This window comes from Palaemon carinicauda, chromosome 1, assembly GCF_036898095.1.
Source record: "Palaemon carinicauda isolate YSFRI2023 chromosome 1, ASM3689809v2, whole genome shotgun sequence".
In the NCBI taxonomy this organism is placed as follows: domain Eukaryota; kingdom Metazoa; phylum Arthropoda; class Malacostraca; order Decapoda; family Palaemonidae; genus Palaemon; species Palaemon carinicauda.
The window spans coordinates 57117029-57144994 of record NC_090725.1 but is presented as its reverse complement, the minus strand read 5'-3'; the positions used below and the strand labels follow the sequence as shown (position 1 = coordinate 57144994).

General features: G+C 34.6%; 1 protein-coding gene across 16 annotated transcripts in view; it reads right to left on the bottom strand.

The window, feature by feature from the left end:
- brp (bruchpilot) overlaps positions 1–27966 on the bottom strand; it is a 630212-nt gene that overhangs the window by 34595 nt on the left and 567651 nt on the right. For 11 of the 16 annotated variants that reach the window (XM_068381421.1, XM_068381365.1, XM_068381339.1 and 8 more), the window contains 8 exons: positions 21438–22094; positions 20796–20963; positions 19883–20038; positions 14591–14641; positions 10183–10335; positions 9499–9687; positions 5292–5431; positions 388–3106 (listed from right to left, as the gene is read on the bottom strand). In XM_068381421.1, coding sequence (XP_068237522.1) covers positions 388–3106; positions 5292–5431; positions 9499–9687; positions 10183–10335; positions 14591–14641; positions 19883–20038; positions 20796–20963; positions 21438–22094 — 4233 coding nt within the window. The remainder of the gene's footprint in view (positions 1–387; positions 3107–5291; positions 5432–9498; positions 9688–10182; positions 10336–14590; positions 14642–19882; positions 20039–20795; positions 20964–21437; positions 22095–27966) is intronic. The other 5 variants (XM_068381350.1, XM_068381363.1, XM_068381414.1 and 2 more) reach the window with 3 other exon arrangements.

Sequence of the window (27966 nt, the reverse complement as noted above, 5' to 3'; positions counted from 1 at the left end):
CTTTTCTAATTACAGATATTTAACACCCAAAGAAAAAAATGGACGGAAAATGACAATTATTTAACAACAAGATTAAACACCAAACAGTGTTTCAGTGAAGGCTTCGCCTTAGTAAAGAGGGCCTTCCTTCAAAGTAATAGTGTATGCTAATAATAGTTCATACTAGTATACAGTTTGGAACTTCTGCAAAGACCACTGATGGCTCAAATAAGGTAAAATATGTGCACTCAGATGATGTATATACAGAAACTGTATGCAGTACTGGATGATTGTGTATTGACTTTCTTACGAGTGAGTTGTCTTGAAGTGATATCCACTGTGTATTAATATCTATATACATAAATAAAATAAGTATGTATCTCTGGTCCCTCCATTCCCCCAACTGACCTGTTTCTTTTCCAATTCCGTGACCAGCAATTCGAGCTGGCTTTGAAGCCTTTGCTTCTCAACAGATGAATTCTTCAATTCGTTATTTTGTTTGTCCAACTCAGCTTTTAACCTTTGCAATTCTGCACTGTCTCGTGGGTTGTTGCTCTGTTTTTGTAAGAGTTGTTGTTTTTGTTGCAGTTCGTGTTGCAATTGTTGTATTTGTTGTGTTTGTTGCTGTATTTGTTGTGCCTGTTGTTGTATCTGCTGTTGTGATTGCTGTGCTTGTTTTTGCAGTGTTTGGCTTTGTTGCTGTGCTTGACCTAAGTGCTCTAACTGTTTTGCAAGCTGTTGATTTTCCATGGTTAACTGTTGTATTTGCTGGTTAAGCTTTTGACTTTCTTGTGCAAGAGTTTGCATTTGCTTTTGCATTTCCTGAACCGCTCTTTCTGCTTGGTCAGCCCTTTGTTTTTCCGAGGTGACACTCTGTTGAAGCTTGGCTGTCTCCCCTTCCCCTTTTTTACTAAATTCTTTTACCTCTTTAGACATTTCTGCAGACTCGCGCTCAGCCTTTTCCGCTCGTAATCTCGCCTTCTCGCCATCACTGCGCATAATGCCTAGTTCCTTTTCTTTGGTTTGTAACTGGATGATAAGATTCTTAAGTTCTTTTTCGGCCTCCTTTTGAATCAATTCTGCCTCTTTCTGGGCAGCTTGTGCAGCTTGTTGAGCCTTTTGTACTTCTTGTGTTAATCTCTGTATTTCCTTTCCAGCTTCCGCCCTGAGGGCATTGAATTCCTTTTCTTTGGCAGAGAGTTGCCCTGAAATTCTCTGGATTTCCTTTTCTCTGCCTTCCAACATATCTTTTGTTCCTTGTTCCATCTCTTTAGTGGTGTTATTTAATTCTGATTTAATACGTTTATTTTCATCCCTAGATTTTTGTAAGTCTAACTCTGTTTGCTTCAACTCTTGTTGGAACTTTAGAAGCATATCTTGTGACTTTTCTAGCTGTTTAACTAACTGATCTCTTTCGGAAGTAAGCTGCATTAGGTCTGTTTCTAATTTTGGAATCGTCTTCTCTCGTTTTTCTTGCGCAGTATTCAATCGTTCCTTTTCTAATGATACTTTCTTCAGCTCATCCTTGGCCCTTTCAAGGTCCTTATTAAGTCGTATGATTTCTTCTTTGCATTTATCAAGATCAGTATTTGATCTCGACTGATAATCACTGGCTTTGGTAACCATATTCTTTGTCTCGTCTAAATCTCGTTTGATCCTCTTATTTTCAGTTTCCAGTTTCTCTTTTGTATCTGTGACCCTTCTCAGTTCTGTCTGAGTTTTTTCTAGACGTTCGTGTAATTTTTCTAGTTCCACTGACATTCTTTCGAACTCAATCTTTGCAGATTCGTTGCTTTCTTGATACTTCGACATATGTTGCTGAGATCTTTCCATTTCATGGGTAAGTCTTTGAACCTCTAGTTCAGCCTTTTCTTTACCGACCTGAGCTCGATTTAGGTCAGCCTGAGCACGATCTAACCTGTCCCGAAGCTTTTCGACCTCAATTGAAGTCTTTTCAGCTTCAGTTTTATTACGATCTTGAGCAGATAGGAAACGCTCTAATTGATTCTGACTCATTTGTAAGTCACTCTTTAATCTCTCGTTTTCGCTATCAAGTTTTTCTATTCGTTGCAAGGATTTAGTTCCCTCAATTTGAGATCGCTCATACTTTTCCTTTACTTTCTCCAACTCAATGTTCAATCTCTCAAGATCGCCTTCATATTTCTCCTGACTAGTTGTGTACGTTCCGACTCTGGATTGACCCTTTTCAAGTTCAGATTTCAGACATGCTATCTCTTCAGTCAGTTTTTCATTGAGGAGTTTTGCCTTCTGGAGTTCAATCTGACTCGTGTCATAACGCTGACGTAAACGTTCATTTTCACTGGTGATTTTTTCTATGTCCTGTTTGTTTTTCTCAGTGTCAAGTTGATATTTACCTCTTTGCTGATCTGCTCTGTCCATTTCAGCCTTCAGCTTGGTCACCTCAGTCTCATACTTCTCCCGCATAATCCCTTCTCTCTCCAAATCCATTTGCGTCTTCTCTAATTTGTCTTTCACTCTCTCAACTTCTATTTTCAACATTTCATAATCCCCCTTTGTCTTCTCTGTATTGTCTTGGTATTTACCCATACGCACCAATACCCTGTCCATTTCCGCCTGAACGTTTTCACACTCTTGTTGTAACTTTTCCTTTTCATTTCTAACTTTGGCCAAATCCAATGCATTTCTTTCATATTTGTCTTTGTATTTTTCCACTTCTATTTGTAAGCGTGCGATTTCTTCTTGGTTCTTTTCTTGGCAGTTCTGAGCTTTTCCATACTGGGCCTGAGCTCTCTCCAGTTCAAACGTCAATTGATCAATATCATTTTGTAATTTTTCTTTTTCACTCCCTACACGACGTAGCTCAACAGAAGTTTTATCATACCGCTCTTTAATAATAGTTAAATCAAGATTTAATCTCTCTATTTCTTCCTTTAATTTTTCCTCTGCTTCTTTGGCCCTAACGCACTGAAAACTGGCTCGGTCGTAAGACTCCTGGACACGGTCGAAATCTTCTTGGAGCTTGACCTTTTCGTCTTTAATTTTATTGAACTGAATCTGGGTCTTTTCAATTTCAACTTGAAGGCGTTCCTGTTCAGCTTGTGCGGATTCTAGTCGAGTCTGTAGACGGTAATTTTCACTTTGGGACCTGTTTTCAAAGAAAAGTGTATTAGTTTGGTATAACAAATAATAATAATAATTTTAAGCTAACTGCCATGCAACCTTACATTAATCCTATATGACCGAATCTATTCTGACATGAGACTGCTATAGTATTTTCAAAATATTTCCTCAAAATTATCATGAACGTCAATTATGGAATATAGCATCATCCGGGTGTCCTTAGCAAAAAAGGATTCCATATACTACATGGCTACTTCATTTTCAAGAGATTATAGTTATTATCCATATTCAATTGCAATCATTAAAGGATATAAATTTTTATAGATATGCTCACAATTAATAAAGAAGGCTGCTGACAAAATATATACAAGATAATCATTAAAGGCAGTTTAGTTCATTTTAAGTGTAACAAAAAGAATTTAGGGAACATAAATGACTACAGTAGGCCCTTTGCATTAGCTGGATAAAGATCTTTACGTATTTCAGACTTTAAAAAAAGGGTTAAAGGAAAGTCACTCAAAATACGGGTAAATTTTCGTTAGAGTCCCATCCAGTCATTTTTTACATGAAAACCCATACTTTCCGTTAGTTTTCTTGTTGTTTTATTGTGTTCTGGTGTTATTAACTCCCGCAAAAGTATCGTTTTCCAATTACCACCACCCAATTGTAACATGGGAACCCCAGGTGGGAATCGGGGTTTTGGTTGGGATAAAATTAAAACTAACGAATTACGGAAGATAATAACAGCAGAAACCAATAAAACATCAAGAAAACTAACAGAAAAAGTTTTTTTCACACAAGGAGGGGAAAACGACACTTATGGATTAACTGCCGCAGTTACCACTCAAGCATCATTCTCTCTCGGGTATGTTTTCTTCCTATCAAACGCAAACTTCTCTAAATAATTGTATCTACGAGTATATTGGTTAATTAACTAACATTAATCATAAACTTACTGATCTTTGCTCCACCTTGGCTCACTTCGCTCGCAATTAAACATTATATCATTGCTCCACTCTTCTGGAAAGCGGTACATATAGCACTACACCCGTTCGGAAAGTGGGCAAGTATTTTTCCAGAAAAAAATTTGGTGACCCACTACTCGATAGCAGTAGACTTGGTATGCAATACTAGCTTAGGCTGAGATTAAGCCTGCAATGAAATACCTCAATAGTCAGAGTTCGAGCTATCAGAATCAGGTGTAAAATCAAGGGCAACGGTTTAAACTAAAAATAGCTCTTGTCCGCAAAACTAGCCTTGTAATCGCTCACACAGAAAATGCACTGGACACACTTCCTAGTTTCTTTTTTCTAGCTCTACCATGACGCTGCCAGTGATGTCAATAAATGACTTGTATGTAAATTGCAATTATGCACTGCTTGGAACACTTTATTTCCGATGAAAGACCAAACTTCTACGTTAATAGTTAAAATTAGTCATTTAGCTTCGTCTGGAGTCTGTTCAGATCTTTTCCGGTGCGTAGCCATGCCTCAACTAAGATTTCTCGATTGAAAATCAATTGATGAACCGCATTTTTAACAAATTTGAAGAGGACTCAAATAAAAGGAGTCCTTAAAATATATTTAGGTTCTGATTGGCCAATTCAAAGTAATATTTGTAAAAGCAGGAGAAAAGGGCGTTATTATACGGCATACTTACTTAAACAAGTAAATGGAGAGCGCCAAAATCTAACAGCCGATAGTAACACATTGGCGTTTTTCTTGTAGCACCGAAATCTGTGTGTAACTACTGCGCAATCGGGCGAAAATTAGCACACTGCGCAGTAGTGGGGTTTAAAAGAATATAAACAAATATATGAACTAACGGAATCTACCATGCCTGGCAGTGTGAACAATAAGAACTTGGAAAATTTCACTACTTACCTAAGTTAATAATTTTTTTCTTTCTTGCCATGTGTTTGCCCAAATAATGCATCGAGAAGAGTTTTTTTGTTTTCGCGTCTTTTACCCGAGAAAAATATAAATGACTACAAAAGTGCTGAGTGGGATTCTAACGAAGTTTAACCAATATACGTTTATAATGTTAGGGGATATATCCATCTATATGAAAAAAGTGCTAAACTAAAAACATAACAAAATAGTGATCGGTAACAATGAAATGAGTTATCTTTGTTTTTAATAGAAAGCTTGCTTTTAATTTGATTTCCAGTTACTTTTTTTTTTTACAAAGTATAAAGACTGGAGCCATACTTGTCAAACTTTTCAAGAGCTCTTTCAAACTCTCTATTGGCAACGTCCTTTTCATCCTGTGCTTTTGTGACCTGAGTTTGAGCTTTCTCTAGTTTCTCTTTAAGGATGTCCACTTCAGTCGCCCGGTCATCCCTTTCCATCTGGGTGGAGGGAGAACAAACTCTGTATTAAATCAACTGAAAACAATCAGGGTTCCTACATGAAAGACATTGAAAGTTTATCTGAATCCTCCGATACATCTTGTATTAAAGTCAGGCTCTTCTTTCCGAACGAAAACAAAATAAACATCTATAAAATCCATTTACATATATGGGTAATTATGATAATTTTCATGAAAGAAAGAATAATTTTTAGTCATATGAAGCAAATTGTATTTGGTTTTTCTTTAAGATATATCCAGTGAAATATCAGAAATTTATCTATGAATACATTTGCAAATGGGAGTTTTGTAAATCTACCGCTTTATAATAAAAGAAGATTGAGATAAAAAACCCAACCCGAAACTAAAATAATCACCTACTTACCGTATGACAATGATTAGCATAGCACAGTTATATCTTGAGCATATCACTGCTGCTAAATACAGGGAGAAAACCTACCAATTGAGGAAAGTGAAAAGAAGAGAGAAAATACAGAAACATCTGTTTAAAAGTAACACAGGTGTTTGGTTATGAAGATATGGTTTAGCAAGAATGACAGATTGAAAATTAAGTTAGTATGAATGAAAAGAAATGAGAAGAGAAAAAAATTAATCATTACGGGTTTATCAATCACATTTCAGGATATTTTGCAATCTTTCATTCATGTACATATCAATCCATCTGCTCTCATGAGGACTGTCTTTGTAATTCTTCCTTTTTTCATAACATTGCAAAACGGTTGAATATGTGTAGTATCAAAGAGAAAAGACAAATAAGTAGGTATGAGTAGGATGCACAACCTAAGAAAAATAACAGAAAAAGAGGTGTATTCAACATCATCATTATTAATTTTTTCTTTTTTCAGAATTATTTGATCTATCAAGCGGACCACTTATACCATAGTTACAACTCAGTTTTTCTAATAACTGTATCTTTAATAGGTATGTCCTTTATATTTCTTAAATGTTCCTATACTTTAAAATCATTCTAATTCCGGGGATAGCTTAATGAATAACCTGAACGCCTTGCTTTCAAAGGTCCATATCCTGTTATAGATTTTTTTTTTTTATCACTGGCAACCATAAACTTTAAATATTTCCAAGTGTTACTGTCATTTTCAAGGCAGTTTTAAAAGGACGAAAAAAAAAAAATATGAAACGCATCCAGCATGATATGGATAAAATGAAAGGAATAGTGGGTCATTTAAGTATAGCTATTAGTTAGTTTGTTGATTTTGTTGAAATAAAAGAATTGAACTACGGATTTCATTTTAGGAATCTTATGTATCAATACATATAGCTTTAGTTGTCAAAATCCCCTTAAAGTTTCTGAATAAACGTCAAGATTTAATTACATAAAATGATGTCAAGAGAGAACCTAATAATATGGCAATGGTTATGAAAGGGCCTGATAAAACATATGTTTGAAAACTTGAATGAAATTCTCAAGCAATGAAAAGATGAGATGGAAAAAATAATAGCAAGGGAGTTTCCAAAAATTGAGTGGAATGATCTGACGACTTAGGATCTGAAAAAAAGGAAGGATATAGAAACTCATAATTACAAGTCAGATGAATAGGCTGAAAGGAAATACCTGGTAACATGACAGAAAAGTTTAGGACCAGAGAAGAGAAGATAGATTCCAGACACGGAGACTTGAAAGAAATGGAATGAAAATATTTGACACTGTAAGGCCTGATAGAGTAAGATTTGAGAATATTAGAGCTTTTATCTCAGAAAAAAAAAAAAGAGTTGAAAACGTTGGACACGTTGATATTATGGTTGTTGAATGGTTTGAAATATTAGCATCTAGGTAATTACAGAACCAATCAAAAATAGATTGGGTCTTTATCCTGATTCAATACACTAGAATATTTCTCTTAGTTGTACATGTTAAATCCTGGTGACAAAACAACATTTACATGTTCTCTAAATACTTAATCCCTTTATATCTAGTTTACGTTGAATTAGACCAACAAGCAGTCATAATTGATAGCCATAAATAAAACGATGACAAACTCATCATGTATAGATATTCCTGTTTTTAATGAGAATTTATGTATTGCTTAAAAGAGAACGTTTGGAAGTTTAAACAACGTACTGTTAAAGCCAATCACATATTGGGTGCAGATATAGCAACAAATATCAGCTGATGCACTAATTACAGCCTGATTTACTTTTCAAAAACTAAGACATATACTATAGCAATATTATAGTTTCATATACGCCATTGCAACCATACGACTACCATATCATGAAGTGAAATTTAACCAAATAATTGCACAGTGAGTGCAGAATCAAGCACAAACTATTGTGTGAGTCACTTTACATGCACACAACTTTGAAAACTTAATAACCATTAATTTTTACTGTGAAATATGTATAATACTTATTAAATGTGGAATCAAAGAATATAACGACTTAGACATCTTTGAAATTGTCCTTAACTACGAGGCTAAACATATAAAAATCATTGATTTGAATAAATAAAAATCAATTCATACTTTACCCGGAAAAAAAGAAAATACACATGAGTTTTTAATAAAAGAGGAATGAAGATGCTTAGTTCAGAATTGAGAAAAGGAGAAGAGATAAACCATACCCAAGGCTATATAAACATTCTTAAGTTGAGAAGTAGGAAAAGGGTTCTATGAAGAAGAAATTCAAGAAATAATGAGATGCATAAGAAGAAATGCAAAGGATAAGTTTTATTTCAGGTGCAGAGTCTGTCTGATCGTTAGGAATTTCCATGCAAAAAATCTTACTTTCTTAGGAAAACTGCATAAAGTTTTCAACTCTGCAAAAAGCTCAAAATGGTTATATAAAACTGTGGTACCTACTTCAAAAATTTTTAAAAAAATCTGTACCTGAAAAACCGATCTACCTGTTTATTGAAAAAAAAAAAAAAAAACTGGAAATCCATAACAGCACTGGAATATGGTATTCACATTGTCCAGCCTCCTGGAATCCCCAAGCAAAGATACGTCATCTTGAATAAATTTTCAGATTTGGTCATCCAAAAGTGAGGAATGCTTTAAGCTGATGGCAGTAGAAACATTGCAGAAGCAAAGCCAAGTAATAGAGAGATCACACAAGATTCCTTAAGCCACCTTTCAATTGAGAATGACCTAGGGACCATCATGCCTTATCCATAAATTAATATTCCTTAAGTGTTAGATTACCTTAGGTATATATTACCATTCCATGCACACTAGGCTTAAATTCCTGAATGATGTTAGAATCAAATAGCAAGAAAATAAATCGAAACTAAAAGAAGGACATTCACGGTGATGCTACTGGATGCCAATACTGCAACTTTTCTACTAACAAAAGTTTTGAGTCTTTCTTGGCATACCACTTTGCAATAGGAACGTTTTTTGAATAATCTGCATGTATCACTTTGCAAATGGAGTACAATAAACATCTAAGTCAATGATTATCTTGTTATCAATAAACTCGATTTCTAATTCTTGGCAACGATATCAATGAGCTTTAAATTTCAAAACTAAATTTAGTTTGCAATTAATCTTGCCGGAAAAAAAGTTCTGATTCCCAAGGAGATGAAGAGTAAGTAATTAGTTTTTTGTTATTATAACTTGGGCGACCCTTTACATTCGACGAAGAATTATACGAGAGACAATGGCAGTGACAATATCTAATTCCACTCTTTGCTTAAGGATGGTGTGGAGGTGTGCATTTTGGAAGAAAATTTACTAGACAAAACTGTAGTCAAGGCACATTTTGTTATATCAAGCAGAAAAACATGTTTTGTTTTGTGTCGTGAAGGATTTTCCAAAACAGTTTAAACTAACCCACAGTGAAACTGAAGGTTCTTTTTTTTTAATACAATCAAGGTAAAGAAAATTTTCGAAGAAGGTGGTCATGAGTACAAAAAGGAATCAAAAGACACTGAGGAAGATGGGCTATAGGAGGGAAAGTGACAGGAATGAGAAAGAGACTGGAAAGAGAGAAGAGGAGACAGAAACAGCAACAAGATGAGCATGACATCAGATTCTGTGTTGCAGTAATCTGATCCAACCCTCCCTCCCTGGTTTTAGCAGCACCCACCATGACTTTCTGCGTCTGAGCCGAGGTCTTCTCGTACTTCTCCTTCAGGAGTTCCAGGTCCCCGAAAGCGTTTTCTCGATCCCTTTGAGCCTTGCCCAACTGCGCCTGCAACAAGTCCACCTTCTCGCTCAGCGATTCCACCTCTGAAGCGGCCGTTTCTCGTTCTTTCTGCATGCGGGCCATCTGTGTCTGAGGGAGAACCGGCTCTCGCGTTAGCCAGGTGGGCCTTCAGAGGCGGGAGGAGGAGAGGGGGAAGGTAGGGCGTCGGAGGCTGCCCGCCGCTGCTCCATTTTTCAATTTTACTTTAGCATTAAAGACATATGATCTCTCGTTGCATCATTAAAAACAATTTTGTCTTTCTGAATCATATGACAGGCTTTGCAAAGCTTGATGCACAAAGATTCCAGTTCAGCTATAGCAAAGAAAGAGACAGGAGGTGACAACAGTAAACAGAATATGGTTTTGTTCGCAAACCATAGAAAACAAACAACTCCTTCAACCTGCAACTAATGGTTAACTAATAAGTGCAACAAAGCAAACATGGATAAACTCTTAATTGATAAACTTAAGGTATTCAACTAATCCCCTAAATAGCGTAAACACTCATAACATGCTTTGGACTGTTCAGGCAGAGCTGATTTTGGGTAGTGGTGCCCCAAAGGCTCGGCCCAGTCCTCCCCTTACCTGAGCTTTGTCGTATTTCTCACGGAGTCTGTCAGCCTCTGCTTGAAGAGCTTCCCTCTCCTTGTTGAGTCTTGCAGATTGGCCATGAGCTTTGTCGAGTTGACTCTGGATCTGTTCGTAATCATAGGAGTGTTTCTCCCGTTCAGCCTGGACCTGTCAAATACGATTTGATGATTCCTCATTTTAAGAATCTGATCTCATTCAAGATGGCACAGAAATTCTTCACAAGTTCAAAACAAAAGAAAAAATGACTAAAGAAAAAAAATACAAAAACAAAAGAAAAAAAATTAAAAAATGAGATGAATGAGGATCTTTATACGATCAATATTACTTGAGGAAGTACTTCAGTGTCTTGAAAATATTAAGTGTAAGTGTGAGTGTCGATGGAAAATACTATTTACATCTTTCTGAAAAAAAAAAAATTACTGTTGATACTAAACTGCAATTTGGTATAAAACTTACAAATGGTTAGAAAATCAATATACTTTAAGTTCACATGCAATGGCTGCGGGTTGCTCTAAAAGAATTAGGAAGTTTGTCTACCTAATCTAGGGAAAAGTAAGAAGAGAGAAATGAAGCATTCAGCAGAACACCCAGGTAATAGTACATTTTTAATCTACGGGTCACTTGTTCCTAAAGGTCATATGGGAGTAGGGGGTTCTAGTTTAAAGGGCTTTTAATGTATATGCTTTACTCTTGAAAAGAATCAGACATCAGAAAAAAACACAAAAACAGCATTTATGCAGGACCATGAAAGAAGTGATTTCGTTAATTCTCGTACATTTCAAATGTCATCATGACAATTGTAAATAAAGTGTAATAAATAATTATCATATATAAGCCTCGCAATATTTTGAAAAATATATCATAACAGAAAACACTATTTTTACATAGAAATTTTAGTGATGTTTTACAACAATTAAATGACTTTCTATAGTCAAATGAGATGTGGAACAGCGAGAAGTAGACAAGGGCAGAAGAAGATTACGAGAAAATTTTAACTAAAGAACAACACCCATGAAATCAACAAAGGTATAAACACAGATTCTCGAGACTTGCAGGATTTCTTTAATCACCTCTATATCTATTCTCAGTTGCATCTCTGTATCTACGTATAAAAATACATACATAAATACAAAATGTTATGAATAAATGTGTGTAATATAGAGACAATGATGAAAATGCCCATCATCTGACATATGAACAGAACACCTCGAATTCAAATTAACCCTCATTTGTCTTAGATTAATCTGGGTATGACAGGTTTCCTACAGTCAGCCTAAAATATTCGCAAAATAGATATTCTTGTAGATTCTCTACTTCTGTTTCTAATACATCATGGAAGATAAACTCCAAATATTTAATTAAGTAGAAGCTTTGATGTGTGATGTGTGTGTGACAATCAGCCATTTTCTCTACAAGAAGATATCTCCATAGAAAACAAAACACTGTCATATTCATACTTAAACTGTAGAATTATGGATGAACCCTCTTGGCAAAACAATTTTACACTAACCCCTTCATAATGAACTGAAAGCTCAGCAGCTGAGCGTTGATTGCCATATATGCACAGCTCCCTTCGCCTCTAAACAAATACCCTCATACTTTCCAAATACGAAGATCTTCCTTTCCTATACACCTTGCTCTCATTTTGAACTTATTTGATGTACAATCTCGAGGACTAAGGGGACAGCTAAAAGAGACAATCAATTCTTAAAGGAATAACAAATGTAGACTACAACAACCTCAACGCTGAGCACAAATCAGTCCAGAGGTAACGGATACAAACTGGAATTCAGCTGATAAAACAATACTGTGGTAATTTCTTTACATACAAAATAACAAATATATGGAGCAGACTTCCAGCGGATGTGGTGAACAGTAACATGGTAAACGAATCAAAAAATAAGTTAGTCAAGATTATAAAAACTCTCTAAACAAACTAATTTGCTCTACTCAACAGCAAACAGTCTCCATGGATGGACTAAAAAGTCTTTGGGACATCAAAAATCCTTGTAACTCTCAAGTGCTGCCTACGTATTGCTCTCCTCCTTATAATAACATATCTGAAGTGCACACTCTTTTCCCCAATCAATCGTCCTCCCTTATTTTCCACAAGAAAGACCAATCTTAAATGCCTCTCATCCATCACTTCACTTATGTTAATCTTTTAAAATTTCTTTGCCCCCCAACATTTTGCACCCTTTCAATGCCTCTTTGCGCCACATATATTAGGTATACAATTCACTTCCACAAGCTTTAACGTGTTATCTTTTAATCCCATACACATTTGACTTCAATAAAGGAGACTTGGCTTAGCCGTCACTTTATTCATTATAACTTGGAATCCACAAAAATCCTTCTTAATCTAACTTATTCTCTCACTCACCTCACCTCTCATATTCTCCCTTTTGTTACCTCTACCTAAAAATTCCTTTACGAATCAAATGATTGATGTTCACTGTCATACCTTTACAATTTACATATATCATAAATACTCTATTCTTAGATCCATTTATTTTCAGTTCCTCATCTTGCAAACACTTTCCAAAGCAATTGCCAGTTTCAGCACCATATCGTAGTTATCCTCTATTAATTAATAATTTCATATTCAAAGATCAACCATTTCAATCGTCATTGTCAACACATTTTCTTATCCAACAACTTAGCATCCACTTCGTAAATTGTTTTATGACATCTCACGCCATCTGCGAGGGTACTAAAGAGACAAGAAGACACAATTTGATCTTAATTAATCCTACTACCACATCAAACACATGCTTAGCATCCATCTCAAAGACTTAATTATTTCCAAACATTATACACATGTAAACTGACAGGCAGAATCAGGATATACGGAATAACCCCCACACATATACACACACATATACTGTATATATATATATATATATATATATATATATATATATATATATATATATATATATATATATATATATATATATATATATAAATATATATATATATATATATTATATATATATATATATATATATATATATACATATATATGTATGTATAAATACACATGTATGTATAGGTATGTATAAATGCACATACATGTACATAAACACAAATTTACACTTTGTATGCATATAGATATTTTCCTTAATTATACGTAAATAAAAACTTTAATTATATAACCTATCATGTATAATAAAGGGTATTATTGTTATATGTACGTATTCCTACATATTTATGTATTGATATATGTGCAATTACGTGTACGGGTGCCAACAGGTGTTTTTTTTTTTTTTTTTTTTTTTTTTTAACCATTACCAAATTTGTGTTCGTAACTTCTTCATCTACAATCCATTTGCTACAGACGAAGAAATCTCAGACGCCAAAAAAAGTTACTTCATCCTACATTTTTGAAAAATTAAAATTTAAATTCTACTGGACTAATTTAAAACATTTCGAAAATTATCGCCACAGGGAACATGCAGGACATCAAACTTGTAGAAATTCAAGTGTTTTTACTACACTATTTAGTAAGACAGACTTAAATCCACGAATGTTTAGTCTTCATAATACGCATATATATGATATATATATATATATATATATATATATATATATATATATATATATATATATGTATATATATATATATATATATATATATATATATACACTGTATAAATACTGGATATATATATACAGTATACACATACGTATTAAATGCGTATATGTATAGCATTTAAACATTGTATTTTTATAAATATATTCATATATACATATACTATATATACATATACACACATAAACATATACAGTATATGTAATATATATATAAACACACACACACCCACACCCACACACATATAAACTATATTTACGCTTTAAATTTTCTTACAATTACTTATTGTGGACATGCCTTGGGTGAGGGCCTAATTAAGTTGTCTGGTCATGCTATAAGAAGATTTAAGTTTCCGTGGGGATAGAAAAAAGGCCGCATGCGAGTAACGGGGCCTTTAAAATAACAGCAGGTAGACAGAGGGCAAATTCAGCTCAAACAAACTAATAAACCCATATGTTATTCTATGAGGGGAAAATTCCAAAACAATAGTCACTCTAGGAGAGAAAAGTCTTTTTTACAGCCTTGCCCATTCTATTTGGACCCGAAAGTCTTTATAGCTATTCCTACAAACAGCCCAAATTTTTTAAAAGTCAAAGTCCTATTTGTATTTTAGTCGATGAAGTAACACGATTCCCTCGTCATCTTATTCTTCATCTACCACAAACGACAGAAGTGAAACCTTTCATTGGAGCCTTGCCCCTGTCCACCGCATATTTATATAAGGTGGTAAGGGGGAGGGAGTGATAAAAACAGGGAGGGCTGTGGGAGGGAGGGGGGTATTCTTCCGAGCTACAGACAGACAGTTACTTCTGTATATGAGCGGCTTCTAGGGGCGATGCACGTCACACATATTTCCCTCTAGGCAGCATTGGATGGAAGAGGCCAAATAGAATTAGTGCTTGGCTTGCCATTTCCGTCGCCACTTGTTACATAGCGCCAGAGAAACACCAGGGCAGCACTCGTGTCTTTGTTATTGCTGGATGTTTTAAAAAGTTAGAAACCACTGGGAGATATATAGTTTGTCATTAGAATGGGTTTGCTTTTTGGTAAACACTACGCTAAAAGTGGTCTTTAATGGCTAGCAAATGTACCGTTTACTGTATGTTTTTTGGTAAGTGTATTTACAATTCATGGCCAGGCAAAATACAGGCAGGCGATACTATTGTAAGTGATTCAAGTCTGATTATCCTCATCTACTAAGAGTAATTACTTTACCACAAGCTGGGTCTCTCTATCTCCTTATCTCAAACAGCTATTGGAAATATGTACACATGTTTTAGGGAGAGAGATAGAGAGAGAGAGAGAGATCACTTCATTTCTTAGTCAGGCTTTGTACTGGATCTTAAATATAGGCACCATGCGATATAGTTAGCAAAAAAATTAAGTAAGATTACGCAGGCTGCTATGAAATAAGCTACAATGTCTATGTTGCTGCGTTATCTTTCATTTTAATGTATTTTCTACTGAGTGGGATGAAAAACGTTCATTCATCAATTTTCTTTTTTATTTTTTGCTGAAATAATAGATGATTGTAATAAAAAAACTCACTCTAAATATATATATATATATATATATATATATATATATATATATATATATATATATATATATATATATATATATATATATATATATATATATATATATATATATATATACCCTTGCATATTTTTTACTTTATGATACAACGCAACTTTGTCCACCATGATAATGTCAAGAGATCTTTGGAATATTACCTATAAGTCATGAATCACAAAAAGGGCCTACAACTACGTTTAAAAAAGTTACTTTTGTTTTATCAACATTGAGAGATTATTAGGTCTTTCAAGTTTACGTACTGTCAATGGAACAATTTAATTAATGAAACTTTGTTAGTACGTCTTCTATCTGGGTTAGAAAGTAAGGTAAGTCTGGTGTCTTTCAAGCACTTGACTGCCACACACTTAAAAGAATAAAAAAATGGCACGTCTCTACGAAAGATAATATAATGAAATTCCAGGCAACTGGAATCAGACCTCAATGGTAACCTGGACCAAAATATCGATAATGCATAAAATGCAAATAGAGATACTAGTGGAAACCGGAAAAATGAACAAGACTGAATCAAAATTGTCATAAAGATATCATACAGTACATTTGCAATGCTAATCTCTCTCTCTCTCTCTCTCTCTCTCTCTCTCTCTCTCTCTCTCTCTCTCTCTCTCTCTCTCTCTCATCAGGAAAACTTTATAACTTTAAAGATAGCTTTACCAACGAAGGAATTTCTACCTTTGGCAAAGATTTAATTTTTTTCTGTGTTGAAACTTCTGAATCGAGAAATGGGCCCCTTCGACCAACTCTTAGTATATAGTTAATATAAGAAAAATGGAAAAAAATTACACGTTGGCGAATTTGGTTGGAATAACTCAGCTATGGACTGGATCACTTGACCAGCGACATACAATGACGAATTGCATTTTTTTTTTTTTGGTTCAACTAAAGCATACTTTAACCAACATTAGCAATATCACTACATTAGTAATATAGATTCATGGGATCATACTGACTGGAATTGGAGGTCTTTAATATTCAGCTTTTATTGATATTGAAGAATATTTTCGCAAAGCTAGATTTTAAAAGACGAACTGGGTGATTATTACTTATATTGTATACTTATTAAAGAATCTTATATGGCAAATGATGTGTCGATATATCTTGGAAATTTATACATAGCATGTTATGCAAAAAAATCAAACTGCCCTCATGTTAGAGGATCGACATCAAATAAAGACATGACCACAAAAAGAAAAATAAACTTTATTCAACGGAAATGATTAATGTAGGACTGGGTCTTCCAACTCTTCTATTCACTTGTGGAGCCCAGCTAAACGTTTGGTGAACTAATTTCGCTTGGGGAGTGCAATGTGATCTATCTGATTTTTGTAATTGCCACATGGTGAAGTCCATGTATACTTGTGGATGTTCTTGTGTTGAAAAAGAGTACCCCCAATCTACCCCTAATCATGATCTCATCTACATATGGCACTCCACTAATCTTTCTTATAGTTTCATTTCTAATCCTGTCCTGCCATGCAACTCCCAATATCCTTCTGAAGGCTTTGTTCTCAAACCTACTCAATCTATTGGAGATTGTTTCATTGTCATACCAAGACTCATGTCCATAGAGTAACACCGATCTCACTAAACTGATATATAGTCTAATTTTTATATGTAATTTCAGGCGATTTGTCTTCCAAATTTTACTTAACCTAGCCATTGTCTGATTTGCTTCTTTCAATCTTTCACTAAACTCTAATTCTAAAGAACCTGTATTAGCGATCAAAGTTCCTAAATACTTAAATGATTCTACTTCATTAATCCTTTCACCTTCCAATTATATTTCATCTTTCATTGCATACTCCGTTCTCATCATCTCTGTCTTTCTTCTATTTATCTTCAGCTCCACCTCTTGTGATATTTCATATATTCTGGTAAGCAAGCATTGCAAATCCCGTTGTGTTCTGCTAACAAGGACAGCATCATCAGCATACTCTAGGTCTGTTAAATTCCTATCACCAATCCAGGCTAATCCTTCTCCACCATCTCTGACTGTTCTACGCATTACAAAATCCATAAGGAGGATAAACAACATAGGTGACAGCACATTCCCCTGGAGCACTCCGCTGTTCACTGGAAATTCATTTAATGAGACTCCATTAACATTAACCTTGCACTTGCTATGCTCATGAAGACTTAATCAAATTTATATATATAAGAGGAATTCCAAAATAACGCAGGAATCTCTCCAAAATTGGCCGGTGCACACTATCAAAGGCTTTTTCATAGCCCACAAATGCCATCGAAAGGGGATTTCTATATACTACGCATTGCTCTACATGTCTCAAAATGAAAAGTTAGTTAGTGCAACTTCTACCTTTTCTAAATCCTGCTTGTTCATCTCTCAGCTTTTCATCAATCTTTCTTTCCAGTCTCTTTAGAATAAGCATACTATATATTTTCATAACAACTGACGTAAGTGTTATGCCTCTGTAATTATTGCAATCAGTCAGGTCTCCTTTTTTTTTTTTTTTTTTTTGGCTATTTTTACCAGCACTCCTAACTCTCCTTCATTAGATTTTGCCCCTTCATACCACAAGTAAGTAGTCTGGGAGTCACTTCATTTTCAGCCAGTATCATCTCGGCAGTTATTCCATCATATCCCGGGGCTTTCCATTTCTTCAGTTTTTTGAGAATAGCTACAACTTCAAACACACTGAATTCATTTATGGGAACATCGAGGTCTTCATCAGCTTCAGGTATATCAATCAAATTATTCCCTTCATATCTCCTATTCATAACCTCACTGAAGTGTTCCATCCAACGTTGTCTTCATTCATCTTCTGTTGCTATAACAGAGCCATCTCTCTTTGTGATGAGTATAAGCTTCTTCTTTGTCCCAGTCTAAATTTCATTAATAATTCTACGGTTAATTCTTACACCATAGCCACTTCCTGAATTCATAGCTTTGTCAGCCTTACTCCTTTACTATCTAAATATTCTCTCCGGCCATTCCTAGCTTTTCTTTTGACCCCACTATTAATACTGGAATACTTAGCATGCTCTACCTTGTAATTTTCATTACTTTCTTGAAAACTTTCAGCAATGGCTTTCTCCTTGTAACTGTATGTCCCAAGACGTCAATACCAACTGACTGATATATGTTCTTAATATCACACCATTCTCCATTAATTGTCTGTTATTCGTCTCTTTAAGTCTCGAAGACTGCAAATCGATTCCTACATTCAATTCAAATGTTTCTCTGTGCTCTTCTTCTAAAAGCTTAGTTGTATCAAACAAAGGTATTCTATCCATCTTTCTGTTGGGTGCTTTCCGTTTTAATTTCAGTGTGGCAATGAGGAGCTGGTGATCACTACCAATATCTACACCTCTATAGCTTCTTACATTTCTCAGAGTCCTCCTTCTCTCTTTATTAATGGCAATGTGATCTATCTGATTTTTTTAATTGTCACGTGGTGAAGTCGAAGTATATGTGTGGATGTTCATGTTGAAAAAGAGTACCTCCAATGATAAGATTGTTTGCAGAACAGAAACTTATGAAATGTGCTCCATTTTCATTTGCAACTTCGCCAAGACCCTCGACACCCATCACATTCTCTATCCCTTGATTACTTCTTACAACTTTAGCATTGAAGTCGCCAATCACAATTTACATATCTCTCTCGGGGATCTCATCTATTACCCTCTGCAGTTCTTCATATTATTCATCTTTCCTTTCTTAAGGGGGATCATTTGTTGGGGCATAGCAAACTATAATACTCACATTACATAAAATGAATATATGTATATACATTGTATATGCTATATGTATTTATCTATTTATATATACATGTATAGATGCACATATATACTGTACATGTATATATACACAAATAGATTTACATACATACATACATACATATATATATATATATATATATATATATATATATATATATATATATATATATATATATATTTATATATATATATATATATATATATATATATATATATATATATATATATGAAATTATACTTTTACAATTAATTTGCCTTGAAATGGACAAGGCATTTCATTTTGGGTGATTTTACTTTTATTAAATTTTCCTTATCAAATTCTGACCGAGATGGATGGAATATTGTTTTGATTTGCATACACAAACAAACAGATTAAAACAGATAGATAAAAAAACACATATGCTTATATAACATATATGCATGAAGTTACATATACACGGCATAAACATGTACTTGTGCCTGTTTGTGTACCCATGTATATGCATGTCTGTGCACATACATACACATAATCCAGACTGAAATATATATAAAAAAACATTCCAGTATATCTACATGCACACTGGTTGAGAGAATTCACATCTAACAACCAATAGAAACAAACACCCTGAACCACTGACATGAGTACGAATACTAAAAAACAAGAATGCTGAAGAATGCTGACCAAAGAGGGGACGTATGTACAGTCGTTCGTTCTTACGGATTCATTAGTAATATCTTTAGTTTCACAGAATATATTAAAAAGGGAAAATAATAATAACTTACTCTTCTAACTTCCGCCGTCTGTCTCTCGTATCTCTCTTGGAGTTGGTCGAGTTCAGACTGAACTTTGTCGAGGGATGCTTGGGTTTTCTCCTGGGCAATCTGGGCTTTGCCGACTGTGGCTTGGGAGCGTTCTAGTTCTTCGCGTAACTTGTCGACCTTAGAAGGAAAATAAGTACATGAAACAATAAATACAATCAAAGTTATTGTTGGATTATTAAATATGCAAATATGTTTATTTGAATATTCTAAGCCTTAAAATCCGAAGAGTCAACGGGTTAAAGTTAATACCGTTTAGTAATAATTTGCGAAATAATTTTGCGACTGGAGAACTACTTAATGAACAAGATACTTTAGGATATTTTGTATGTAATGAAAGTAACTAATATCAAAATTGTCCATTCTTTCAAATCTTTATAATATTCTGTATGCAATGAAAGAAATTGATTTTAAAAATTCCTTCTTTAAAATCTATAGTATATTCTGTATATAATAAAAGTAACTGATATCAAAATTGTTCATTCATTGAAAGCTTTTATTATTATTATTATTATTATTATTATTATTATTATTATTTTTATTAACTAAGCTATAACCCTAGTTGGAAAAGCAGGATGCTATAAGTCCAAGGGCTCCAACAATGCAAAATAGCCCAGTGAGAAAAGGAAATAAGGAAATAAACTATATGAGAAGTAATGAACAAATTAGATTGAAATATTTTGAGAATAGTAGCAACATTAAAACAGATCTATAAAAAGAGACTCAAAACGCCAATAAACAACGTAGGTGACAACACATTCCCCCGGAGTACTCTGCTGTTCAATGGAAAGTAATTTGATAAGACTCCATTAACATTAACTTCGCACTTGCTATGCTCATTAACAGACTTAATCAGATTTTTTAATGCAATAGCTACCTCATTGACCCATCTCTCTCGTTCACTATGCTGCCTTGCTATAGTGCCTTGGGCCCTCTCTAGTTCTTCCTGGACGCTGTCTTTTTCACTTTGGGCATTTTCTAACCGTGCCTTCAGTCTGTAGATTTCACCATGGGCTTTCTCCACCTTCTCTTGAAGCTGCTCAACCTAAAGGAGTGCAACAGCCTTATTAAATAAACTCCAAATCGAGAGATAATTGCTGCCCTCATATACAGAATATTGTATTCAATTAATGTTTTACCATAAAAACAAACAAATAATCCATACTGTAACCAAGTGTTTTTTGTGGGAATGATTAAACATGAAAAATAATCCAAACAGTAATCAAGTGTTTTTCAGGAATAATAAATTCAACAGGAAAAACAATCCAAACTCTAATCAAGTATTTTTTTTTTTTCGGGAACAAATAAATAGGAAAAAAAATCAAAACTGTAAGTAAGTGGTTTTTTCGGGAACAATTATATAGGAAAAACAATCCAGACTGTAATTAAGTGTTTTTTCAGGAATAACTAAATAGGAAAAAAATACAAACTGTAATCAAGTTTTTTTCGGGAATAATTAATTCATCAGGAAAAACAATCCAAACAGTAATCAACAAATAATTCAACAAGTTAACTATACCTCAACATGTGATCTCTCATAATCAGTCTGGTTCATTCTCAGCTCAGCTTGGGCTCGGCGTAGGTCTGCCTGGCATTTGTCTAGCTTCTCCTGTAATCTCTCTTGTTCACCGGAGGAACTTGGGACAGACGGCCGACCGTAGGAGGACTGGGAGCGTTCAAGATCATGGTGCAGTCTTTCGTTCTCGGTTCGCAAACGGTCGTTTTCCATTTCGATCTTCGTCAGGCGATGGCGATAAGACTCGTAGTCACTTGTGCTCTTGCCCACTTCACCGTGCATCTTCTCCAGTTCGGCCTTAGCTTTACCTAGTTCCGACTGGCTGGCTTCCAGTTTCGCTTCCAGCTTATCCTTCTCGGCCAACCACCTCTCGAGACGGACCTGCAGTTTCTCCACTTCGCCCTCCAGGGCGTGCTGTTTCATTTTGTACTCTGCAATGTCCCTCTCGTGGAGACTCTGCTCTTGGTTCCTTTCCTGCTCCGCTCTGTCTCTCTGCTCCCTTAGTTGTGCGATTTGCTTATCCTTGTCGCCGATGGCTTCCTCCAAGGACGTAAGAGCACCTTCGGAAGAGGAGTGGTGGGCCTGCACCGCCGTTAACCTTGCCCTGGCCATGTCTACCTGGTTGTCCTTCTCACGGAGTAACTCCTCCAGATTCTCAATCTGCAGATGACAGGGCAACACTCCAAAAATTGATGATTAATACAAAAACTACAAGTGTTCGCTGACTGGCATGTCAATGAAAGTCTCACCAATAATATCTTTTATATAAGATGAAAGGATATAATGACTAAAAAAAAAGAAGGAAATAAAATGAAGGAAGAAGTATCATCAAAATATTTCTTTACATAAGATGAAAGGATATAATGACTAAAAAAGAAGGAAATACAATGAAGGAAGAAGTATCACCAAAAATATTTTCTAGATAAGATGAAAGGATATAATGACTAAAACAAAGAAGGAAATACAATGAAGGAAGAGGTATAAAAAAAAGAAAATATTTTTACAGAAGATAAAAGGATATAATGACTAGAACAAAATAAGATAAAAAAAAAGGTAAAACTGAGGATGTACAAAACGGGAATTCCTGCATTTCTTTCATAAAAAAGAATATTAATTAATTTGTCGAGATCATTTCTCGACGTCTATGACCTGGAGGGGAATTCTGTCAAGGTCACACGGTAAACTAATGCAGTTGATGAATATGGCGGAAATAATTTTCAGTATAATTCACGTAGCTTTTCTTGACTGAGTTCATGCTTTAAAATCCTAATCAAATGAAGAACTTTCCTTCTGAGTTTTTCATGGTATATTCATCAAGTAAAAATTAAACTAAAATATTATTACTGATTACCAGTAAGTTTATCGTTTCCAAACAGCAAATGTGGAACTTGGTAATATCAGTGAATTACAATAAATTCCAACAAAATTATACAAAGATCTAAGTTTTGTATCTTGTGCATACATTATAAAACTTGCTTTCATAATAAATACTTTTCTTTCTTAACCATTACTTTATAGAATGGACATTAGCAACATCTCTAAATTTTCAATTGTGCGCAAGTTTTGTAACTTGTGTATAAATTATAAAACTTTCTATCAAATAAATATGTTTATTTCTTAACCCTTTTTTTATAGAATGAGTTTTGCCAAACACCTCTAAATATTCCATTACGAAAGATGCCAATAAATATCAGACGATAGTTAAGAAATTCTTCATTACAATAGATTCTACTGTATGTACACCTACTTCACCTAAAAAAAAAAAAAAAAAAAAAAAAATTGAAAAGCCTATTTGCAAATCTCGTTAAGGAATAGATTAAAAAACCTGGCCTAGTGGTGGAATTATAGCGACAAAAGCGTTAGTGGACTATCTTGCGATGATAAGAGTTCCCTAATTCTGAATGAAGATCCAATAATCTTGAATCACAAATTATATAGTAATAATTAATTTTCTTTATTTTGTTGGAAACTTTAACAGTAAATTTCATAGCTATAAAAGCGTTAATAGGCTAAGCTAGTTAACAGATGATATATATATATATATATATATATATATATATATATATATATATATATATATATGTGTGTGTGTGTGTGTGTGTGTATATATAATTTGATAATTTATAAAGCTATATGCATAAATATACACACACATTTATACACAACGGCCACTCCCACATTTATATTTTAAATGCAGAACGAAACTCGTGTAGGAAACTTTCATGACATTGACCATCTAGACAAAGAGCTCATTACTGGTGCTCCAAACTCCTCATATACAGTATAGCGTGTCATTCATCTCTTTCTTACACACGAACTCACGCTCTTTCTAGATTAGTTCCCCTTTCCATACTTCACACCATCTATTTAAACATTTCTATGCCTCTTCTTCTACTCCCTTCTAACTCTGTAGAACTATATACATCATTTCCACCAACTCATCATCTAACCTCACTAATCAACCTAGAAGCATCGATTCATCATTCTTACTCTAATCAATTCAATCAAATTCGACAGTTCCCACTATTTCATTCTTGTTGTCATAATAAACTTTGCTAACAATTCACCTCACCCACATCACTTTTTTTTTTTTTCACATCAAACATCTTCAATTTACTTCCATATGGAGAGTCAGCTCAGCAATCCCACCATTGATCCTCACCTCTGCTTTTCCAGACTATTGAAGTCTCCTTACAAACTTTTGCAGTGACCTATGGCAAACATCCCTGCCTGACAATTTGCCGAACTGGGGTACAATTCCCGCTCAAGCTGGATAGTTTTTGGTGTCTGCAACCTCACCATTCTTGTGAGCTAGGATGGAGGGTTTTGGTTCCTCCCTGGTCCTAGCTTGGATGGAGTGGGGGTCGGGCGCTGATCATATGTATATATAGTCAGTCTCCAGGGCATTATCCTACCAGCTTGGGTATTGTCGCCGGCCCTTGCCTCTGCCATTCATGAGTGAACTTTAGACCTTTAAACCGTGCTACTACCTATGCTTCGTTTAGTCTGTGACTTACTTCGTTCTCATCCTACAGTCACCATTTATGTTTATTCCAGTGTACCTATGTGAATATACCACCTTCATTCTTCCACCATTTAAATTAGCCTCTATTGCTTCATCTTCCTGGTTTACATTTACAATCGTTCACTTTTCTCTTCTCGTCAACACTTTGAAAATCTTATAAGTTACATTTTCAAACTTTAACGATTCCACAATCCATTCACGGATTATTTTCTTAGCCCCACCTTTACACCTACATCTACTGTCTTTTTTCTTACTTCCTGCATCACTCTATATATGAAGATACTGATTAACCAAAGAGGCAGAAAGCTCCCTAGTTTCAGGACTTACTTGACATTAAACCATTAACTCTCCCGTCTTTGCTTCTATCGTAAAAGGCCCATGTATGCTACATAACACATTTTCCATATACTTCTTCCATAATCATTTTACAACGCTTGAGCCACACCCTCTGTTCCATAAACATTTACTTTATACAATAAAACAATTTGTCCACCCATTCCTTCGGAACTTTTCCACCATCCAAAAATACCTTACAAAACCACGTCATCCGGTCACGTTTTTCTGTCACCAATATATTGCAGTATTTTATTTCGAATCTCTTCAACTACTGGTAACTAAGTATAAAAAAATATCTCATAAATATCGTTTACACTTAACACTTTCAGTGTTTGTGTCAATCATTTCAGTCTCTCTTCGATCCTCAACGTTTAGTAATATCTCTAAATACCCATTTTATTAACCTAAGATTATATTCAACTTAGACAACGTCTCTCCATTTGAATTTGAATTCAATTATCTATTTCTAAATAACCTTTCTCTCTGTATCTACATTCTTGTTGAATCAGCTTCTTTTTCCCAAAGTTTTTTTTTTTTCACCCTCTCCTCTCTATGTTCTTCTTTTGATTTCATTTTGCAATTTCACAAATATCTCATCTACTTCTACCTCAGTTACTTTAACCTCAACTCATACATCAGCCATTCATATCTTCTAAGGCTTCTAAATGATTCTTAACAAACTCATTTGCCTTAAACGTAATTACAACATATACTCTACAACTCATAACTATCTCAATTCTTGTTTTAACAAGAAATAATGATCCGATATAGATCCAGCTGTTGTTCTTCCAACCATAAAATCCAACACTTTTAGCAAACTTTTTATTTCAACACACCAACATACACCATGCACACAAATCTCTCTCTCTCTCTCTCTCTCTCTCTCTCTCTCTCTCTCTCTCTCTCTCTCTCTCTCTCTCTCTAAACATATAGTTTTATAAACATAGTTTTTGTTTGTATATAAATGAGTTATAGTATATACAAATATTCAACCCTATACAAGTGACCTTGCAGAAGCTAATATCCTTAACCTTCGACGAAAACTACCTACAACTCCGAGAATTTCATAGATCGTGATGATCTTAAACAAGGATAACCGCACCTGACATTCTTATGATCAAACAACAGTAAAACACTGCCAGGGGTCCTTGTCAAAAAGGTGGAAGGCAAATGGGGAAAAGGGGGGGGGGGGATAGCAATACAATACCTGCTGTTGCTACCTGCCGTTGCTACTGTTGAAAGGTATCTGTCACCTACTTCCAATGAGGGTGGAGAAATTACAATCGGCATCTCCTACTGAGGCGAAGGGGGAGAAAAATAAATTGTAAATAAAACATACGTAAATAAGATTAAAAAAAAACGGCTGGATGCCAAACAGGCGACTGTGGTTAGAACGACTGTAACATAACAAAAACGAAAACAACAGCAAAAACTAAACAATAATACCAGGCAGGACAGGCAGGACAGGAACCTCATGCGGATGAGGAATGAGGGAAAACTCGAGATGGAGGAAAAACCAACATAACATGAGATAAAACTTTATCAATCAAAGAGTAACTAAGAAAGTGGATAGGAGAAGCTTCTCCTAAAAACTCTTGCACCGACACACCACAACCTTAATTATTTTGGGGGGATGCAATATACAAGCACTGAACTGTTAGAGAATTAGTATTAGTTAGTATTGTTAATAATCAGTTCATGCTAATCATCAAATTATTTCTAAAGGCATTTCCTTCTGTATGCAAATGTGCAAACACAATTTTCAGTCTAACATGTAAAAATAATTCCTAATTAAGAACGATACAATAAATAATTCAAGCGTATTGATTAATTCAAATATCAAAAATCCATAAATAATGTATGATTTCAAATTTATGACTTCGTAGCAAGTACTTTTGTTCATCTTTTTTCCCATTTGCCTGTCTCTTCATCTATTTGTCTTTGTATCTTAAGGGCTATCGACTGATATCTTGTATAAGATTATTCCAAACATATGGGCCTGTAACCATTTACAAATGAAATATTGATAATATACACGTAAATATAGTATATACATACATACAATATATATATATATATATATATATATATATATATATATATATATATATATATATATATATATATATATCAAATTGGAAGAGAACACTGGAGTAGCCAATAAAATAATTCCCAAATCAGTGATCAATGAAATTTACAGTAACCACTCATTTTCTATTTCAAGTTTTGTAAATCTTTGTTGCACCTCTGGTGCTATCCTTTACATTTGAGAGAAATTACAGCCATTTTTACTCACTCACTCTCTCTCTCTCTCTCTCTCTCTCTCTCTCTCTCTCTCTCTCTCTCTCTCTCTCTCTCTCAAGACCAACGGTAATCTGCAATTATCAAAAAGTCTGCGTTCTTGTCCGCCCTCTTTCACTTCATCCATAATTTTACACCTTAAAATCACGAGCCCGTATCTTCATGCATCACGTCTCTCTGCTTCCACCACAAGGGTCTGCTGGCGCCACCTCATAGAGCTATGCCGTAGTTAATAATGAAGTTATTCTTGCATGGTGCGATATTGGAGAAGTTCCACAAATATCTGCATAAAGCCCCTTTACATCATCCGTCACACAGACACTCTTCTCCATTTATATCTTCGTACCAAGGGCGTTTAGGCCTAAGCCGTTGTGGTATTCAGCCATTTAATTTTATGCCGGGTTGGGTTTTTCCGGCTGCTTTGATTTCCATGTCCTGGTTAAATTGCTAGATAAATCTGATTTCTCAGCTTTGATTTCAGATTGAAATATTTATAACTGAACAGACTCTTGAAAAAAAAAAAAAAAAAAAAAGGAAATTCGAAGTCGTGATCTAATAAATGGAAATATTTATACATGAGACTTAATCCACAACTCACTAAAAAAGAATCAATTCAATATATACCTTACTGTAAACCAGAAACTCGTCAGTCAAAAAAATAAGGCTAACCTTAAATTAGCATGAAAAGAAAAGGAGCCAGTTGGTCTCAGCCATTCCAGATATATTGTAAAGCATTTTCTTAAATTCTTTCTATTTTGAGACCCAAATTTAATTTAACTTCGTTTTGTCCTATTCCCTCACACAAGTAACAAAGATAATTTACAAAGGACTGATATTTATTAACCTAATTACTTGAAACACTTTATGTGT